Raw genomic sequence first — 6,686 nt, 5'->3', positions numbered from 1 at the left:
TCTGTGTCTGTCGGGCCCCGAACTGCCCCTGAGCCGCAGCCACTTCCCAGCCACCGGGAGGCAGAGGTCTGAGGACCCTGCCCCAAAGCCAGCCTAGTAGACAAACCCGTGGGGCCCTTTCATCTCCAGGTAGCCAGCCAAAACACTTGAGCCATGTCTCAAGCGGCAGAGCACCATCCCTGAACCACGAAAGGCATGCAAGAGCAGGAGACCCTGCATTCGGTCCCCAGGACCACCTCCGTGCAGTCCGATCCACCTTCCTGTGGGGGCTGTGTGTCTTCAGGGCTCCTACGTCCCAGGTGCCCCTCCACGGGGAAGTCATCGGTGGAGAGGCTGTCAGTCCCAGGGTCCATAGGAATACCTTGGCAGCAGCCCTCCACCCCATCCTGCCACCTCCACACACTGGAACTGCAAAGTGCCTGAGGCTTCTGATTGGCTTGGGGACTGGAAAGGGTGGTTTCCTGGAGAGCCAAGGGAGAGCACACAGATAGCCCTGGAAGTCCCCACAGAGCGACCCTGGGCATGGGAGCCAGAAGCAGGGACGGAGGACGGGATTGGAGGGTGGGCAGGGAGGGTGTGATCTGGAGGCTCAGGTCCTCCAGCCGTGCAGCTGGAAGAGGGGGCTTGCCCGACTGCCTTCTAGGCCTCTAGGGGCACACTTACCACATTTGCACGTCAGTCCACCTGGATCATGCTGCTGTGCCTTAGCCATGACCCAGGTAGAGCTGTAACACCTTGATGAGAGGGGAGAGAGCGCCCCCAGATACCAGTGGGGGTGGCTCAGGCTGTGCCCACCACAGCCCCAGCCCACTCACCACCCCTTCCCTCACAGGGACGCCCTGGATGCCCTGGGTCTGAAGCGCTACTGCTGCCGCCGCATGCTGCTAGCACACGTGGACCTCATTGAGAAGCTGCTCAACTACGCACCTCTGGAGAAGTGACAGAGGCATCTTGGCCTCTGCTGACCACGGTGGTCAGCACCACGCTGAGCTCAGGATGAGGCCTGGGCAGGTCCGCCGCTCTGCCTGCCTCTGACACTGGGACTCCACGGCTCCCATTCTGGACAGAAGCACTCAGTAAAGTCATTGTGGAACCAACAGGTCCTGCTTGCTTTTCTGGGGCTCCCTGCGGCCTGTCTCCTGGGAGCCCTTATTTCTGCTCCCTCGGTCGCAGAGACGTCAGAGCCAAGGTCTTGACCCAGCCATTCCCATGGGGACAGCCTGCTGTAGAAAGGCCCAGCTGGGCCTTCCAGTCCTGTCTTGCCCTCAGGGCCTCCCCTGAGGGGTTGGTAGGTGATGGTGGCCCTTGCTGTCCTGGAAGAGGACACATCCGCACAGCGGAGGTGGGAGTCATTCTTCGTTCCTAGCCCCTCTCTGAATCTTTGTTTTTACTTGGTGGTGCCGTCCAAGCTCAGAGCTTTCTGCTTGTTAGGAACACGGTCTACACTTGCGTCATGATTCCAGCCCTTCTAGAATCTGAAGAACCAGGTTGTTGAGAGCCTGAAAAGCACCTGCTGTGGTCACAGCTGCCTGGTCCCACCTGCTGCCACACCTAGGCCAGGTTCCTGCGGAGGAGGGCTGTACACCTACCCTTCCCCTTGGCAGGTGCCCTAGCACATAATCCCAGGCTTGGGTTTATGGGAAGTGGAAGCCCGACACCCCTGGCTCATACCATAATCCTAGCTACTTCAGAGGTTGAGATCTAAAAGTTGCAGTTCAAAGCCAGCCTGGGGGGCTGGGAATGTGCCTTAGTGATAGAATGCTAACCTGGCAAGCCTGTCCCCACAAACACAGAAAAAGCCGGAAGTGGTGCGGGGGCTTAAGTGGTAGACTGCTAACCTGAGCAAAAGAAGCTCTGAGTTCAGGCCCCAAGATTGGCAAAAAAAAAAAAAAGGCAGCCTGGGCAGAAAAGTCCAATTAACCACCCAACAAAAAGCTGTGAGTGGAGCTATAGCTCAAGTGATAGAGCACTGTTCTTGAGCAAAAAAGCTCAGGTACAGTGACGAGATCAAGTTCAAGTCCCAGGACCAGCAACAACAACAAAAAAAGGTGGAAGTCATGCCCCTGGTGTGGGTCCGGCTGGCAGGTGTGGGGACGTGACTCTTCTCGGGTACTTCCTATAGATAGAGGTCTTGATGTACCTTGTGGGACGCAGTCCACACGATGAGGCGGAGGAGATGGGAGCCAAGCCTTGAGGCTTTCCTGTGTGTCTCCAGCCCTGCAGCGCCGCTGCACATGCTGGCGGCCCCTAGACACCTGCCCCGCTCTACCATCTCCTAGACCATTGGTCCTCGGCCTGCCCCGCAATCTCCAACTAACATGACCCTCCCAGGGCTAGAAAGTCTCTGGGGATCATAAGCGAGTCACAGCTCAGGCCGCCCTGGGCAGAAGATGTGCAGGCTGCTCCAGATCAGCCTCATTTCCTCTGCAGGGGGCCCCACCCTGCAAGAACACTAGGCTGTCTCAGGGGCTCATACTCCTACTACTCAGCAGGCTGAGGTCTGGAAGACCAGTTTGAAGCTAACTCATACAAAAATATCCTTGGGAATGAGTAAAAGGCCAGGCTAGAGACATGGGGCATGGCTCAAGCGGTAGAGCGCCAGCCTAATAAATGTAAAACCCCAGGACTTGCCAGTGACTATTCTGTGGTCCCAGCCACTGGGTGCTCCCATCACCTTAGACCCTAGGGACAAGCCCTAGCATGGCGGGCCTTTTGCATGCTGACCTGGGAGGTGTGTCCACCCCGCTGAGCACCGGACCGCTGACTGCACACTGGCCCAACTGTTCAACAAACGTTTATTGAGCACCTGCAATGGCAGGAGCAGCTGTGGGGGTCTGTAGTACAGTGAGTAAAAACATGCCCACACAGGACACCTGGCAGGTGGGCATGCACACATGAACGCAGCATCTGGAGTAGTGTTAAGAGCAGTGGGAAGGATCAAACCAGGGCTGTGGCTGCTAGGAGCAGGGGAGGGGGGGGGCAGGGGCGCAGGCCACTGGGCAGGCGCTCCTCAGCTCCTAGATGGGAGGGAGCCAAGCAGCTGAGGGCCTGCTGTGCGCTTCCCCAGTGGCGGGCACAAGGGCACCTGGGCCTGCTAGATGCCCCGCATGTGCCATCCAACAGCCTGTTTGCCCCTGGCCCCACATAGAGGGCGTGCCCCGGGACAGATGGCCGGACTCTGAGCAGAGGCAAGCTGCCCCTACTGTCCACTGTCTCAGTTGGGTACGCCTACCAGCGAACCCCACAGAGGCCACAGCGAGTAAAAGGCACTTGAAGCCACCCACCCAGGGTGGACTGCCAGGGGTCATGGATGAGGGTGCAGGCGGGAGTGGCCTGTCAGCAGTCAGCTCAGTAGTCAGTGGGACGGGTGGCGGGGGCCAGGCGGAGCCTGGTGGTCAGTAGTGCTCCAGCTTGAGGCTCCGGTACAAGCAGCACGTGAAGATCATGCCAAAGACCTGCACAGAGCCAGACAGCAGGAGTGAGGGCCAGGGCTGCCCACTGCCATCCACCTCTGGGCCCCACCGCGGCCCCCGGGCCCACCTGCACACAGGCAATGCCGATGCCCACAGCCCCGATGACCCTCAGGTGCTCCTGGATGAAGGTTTCCAGCTTGGTGATGCAGCCGCCCTGCAGGGTGGAAAGTGGTGAGTGGGGTCCAGGGGCCGCCCGGGCCTGTGGCTGCCAGGCCCACATGCCCTGCACACCTACCTCCACCTTATAGATGTTGGAGGTGTGGCCCCGAAGCCCACAGCCTGCACACCTACCTCCACCTTATAGATGTTGGAGGCGTGGTCCCGAAGCCCACATGCCCTGCACACCTACCTCCACCTTATAGATGTTGGAGGCGTGGCCCCGAAGCCCCATGCCCTGCACACCTACCTCCACCTTATAGATGTTGGAGGTGTGGCCCCGAAGCCACAGCCTGCACACCTACCTCCACCTTATAGATGTTGGAGGCGTGGTCCCGAAGCCCACATGCCCTGCACACCTACCTCCACCTTATAGATGTTGGAGGCGTGGTCCCGAAGCCCACAACCTGCACACCTACCTCCACCTTATAGATGTTGGAGGCGTGGTCCCGAAGCCCACATGCCCTGCACACCTACCTCCACCTTATAGATGTTGGAGGTGTGGCCCCGAAGCCCACAGCCTGCACACCTACCTCCACCTTATAGATGTTGGAGGCGTGGTCCCGAAGCCCACATGCCCTGCACACCTACCTCCACCTTATAGATGTTGGAGGCGTGGCCCCGAAGCCCACAGCCTGCACACCTACCTCCACCTTATAGATGTTGGAGGCGTGGTCCCGAAGCCCACAGCCTGGCACGATGGTCTTGCAGCAGCTGTCGGGGACCACGCGGCCACCTGCCTCCCCGGAGCGGATCCACTCGCTTTCCCGCCAGTCCTGGGAGCTGTTGCTGCCACAGCAGTGGAACTGCAAGGCAAGGCGCTGAGCCTGCAGCCGGCGGCGCTGAGCCGGCCGGGGGCCGCAGGCAAGTCCTACCCAACACCTACTTCCTGCTGGAGCTTGTCCACAGCACTGGTCACACCCTCGTGGCCCGGCTGGTGGTACCTCTTGGTCATGGTGTCCTTCAGGTTCTCCTTGAGCTCTGTGTTTAGCTGGGGAGAGAGTGTGCTGAGTTGAGGCCTCCAGGGTACGGAGAGGCCAGCCCAGGACCCAGGACCTCAGCCTGAGTGGGTCACAGGTATGAACCACAAGACCTCAGCCTGAGGGGGTCACAGGTATGAACCACAGGACCTCAGCCTGAGGGGGTCACAGGTATGAACCACAGGACCTGACCTCAGCCTGAGGGGGTCACAGGTATGAACCACAGGACCTCAGCCTGAGGGGGTCACAGGTATGAACCACAGGACCTTAGCCTGAGGGGGTCACAGGTGTGAGCCACTGGCGCCTGGCTCTTCATTCTACTTGTTTTTTTTTTTTTTTCTTTTTTTGGTAGTGCTGGGGCTTATCTGAGGATCCTAGTAAAAAAGCCCGAGCTGGTCACCTGTGGCTCACGCCTGTAATCCTAGCTACTCAGGGGGCTGAGGTCTGAGGGTCACAGTTCAAAGCCAGCCAGGGCAGGAAAAGCCATGAGACTCATCTCCAGTTAACCACCAGAAAACCTGAGTAGCACTGTGGCTTAAAGTGGTAAACTCTAGCTTTGAGCAAAAGAACTCAGGGTCAGTGTCCATGCCCTGATGTCAAGCCCCCCCAACCAACAACAACAAAAAGCTAGCCCAAGCATTAGAGTCTTGAGACTCATCTCCAATTAAGCACCAAAAAACTGGAAATGGAGCTATGGCTCGATGGTAGAGCACTAGTCTTGAGCCCAAATCTGGCAAGGTGCCAGTGGCTCATGCCTATAGTCCTAGCTATTTAAGCTGAGAACTGAGGTTCAAAGCCAGCCTAAGCAGGAATGTCCATGAGACTGTTATCTTCAACTAATCACCAAAGAAAAAGGGCAAATGTGGAGCTGTCTCAAGCCCTAGGACCAGCATCAAAAAACTAAGTCAAATAAAATAAAAAAATAAAAAGCCTGGGATGGAAGGACCAGGGTCAGACATAGCTAGCTGGGGACACCAGAGGCCCGCAGGCAGGTGCGAGCAGGGTCTCGCGATGCCCTGGGGGACTGCTTCCTCTGTGAGCCCCAACAAGGGCAGCTGCAGGCAAGGGCTGCAGCTCTGCCCTCTGCCCGCTCCTCCCTGCATGCCCCCACACCCCCAGGCTGGTCCAGGCCCCTTACCTGCTGGTAATAGACATAGGCCAGGATGCCAGCAATGATCTCCAGCAGAAAGATGAGGAGGAGCAGGACGAAGTACTGTGGGGCACAGACCCAGGGAGGGTGGTCTAGGTCGGGGGTCCCACCCAAAGGGGCCCCAGCAGGAGGGCCAGCTCTGAGCCTCCCTCAGCCAGGTCAGACGGGGAGAGGCCGCTCCCACCCCCTTGGACCCCAGAGCCTCCAGGAGGCCTGTGAGCCACTGCCCAGAACCCTCACCCCTTCTGTGCCTACTGACCAGGCGCAGCAGATTCCTCCGCTCTTTGAAGGTGGCACAGCAGCCCAGAACACCGGTTACCATAACAACAACCCCAGCCACCACCAGGATGTAGGCAGTGGCCAGGTAGGTGCTGGAGGCCAGCAGGCTGATGTAGTCGCTCTTGAGGGCAAGGGTCCAGATGCCCACAGCCATGACAGCCAGGCCAGCCAGCTGCAGACAGTGAGCACCCGTCATGTCCGGCCTCCAGAGCCACGACCCTTCCCTGGGGGGAGAGGGCAGAGGCAAAGGGAGGGGCCGCCCTGGAAGCAGCATTGTGAGCGGGAGGGGAAGGTGCCTGCGTCCAGAGCAGGGGGGGAGAGGAGGTGGCTCCGGCCCCAGAAGCAGTAGATTCAGGGAGGGTGGAGGCAGACCCCAGGCCGCATCTTCTCACCCAGAAGCAGCAGTTGTAGGTGAACAGCAGGTACTTGAGGCAGACGGTGCCGCATGTGGCCTTCTTCTCCTTGAACTCGCCCATGCTGAGCTGCGGGGGGGTCACAGGGCCTGCAGCGTCGGGGGCCAGGGGTCACAGGGCCTGCAGCACAGGGGGCCAGGGGTCACAGGGCCTGCAGCACAGGGGGCCAGGGGTCACAGGGCCTGCAGCACAGGGGGCCAGGGGTCACAGGGCCTGCAGCGCGGGTGGGGGGGGG

The 6,686-nt window shown here is 59.5% G+C and overlaps 1 protein-coding gene across 3 annotated transcripts in view; it reads right to left on the bottom strand.

Moving 5' to 3' along the window:
• The window catches only part of LOC105998600 (CD151 antigen), a 29,624-nt gene extending 23,073 nt beyond the window's left edge, over positions 1-6,551 (bottom strand). For 2 of the 3 annotated variants that reach the window (XM_013033370.1, XM_013033371.1), the window contains exon 1: positions 6,431-6,551. In XM_013033370.1, the coding sequence (XP_012888824.1) occupies positions 6,431-6,514 (84 nt within the window). In that variant the 5' untranslated portion in view covers positions 6,515-6,551. Of the gene's footprint in view, positions 1-3,261; positions 3,456-3,540; positions 3,628-4,276; positions 4,436-4,515; positions 4,621-5,747; positions 5,823-6,018; positions 6,211-6,430 lie in introns of those variants that run through there. The other variant, XM_013033369.1, reaches the window with a different exon arrangement.
• Positions 6,552-6,686: the final 135 nt, after the last annotated feature.

The sequence above is a fragment of the Dipodomys ordii genome, unplaced genomic scaffold (assembly GCF_000151885.1).
Source record: "Dipodomys ordii isolate 6190 unplaced genomic scaffold, Dord_2.0 Scaffold166, whole genome shotgun sequence".
In the NCBI taxonomy this organism is placed as follows: domain Eukaryota; kingdom Metazoa; phylum Chordata; class Mammalia; order Rodentia; family Heteromyidae; genus Dipodomys; species Dipodomys ordii.
This window is presented reverse-complemented; position numbering and strand designations above follow the sequence as displayed.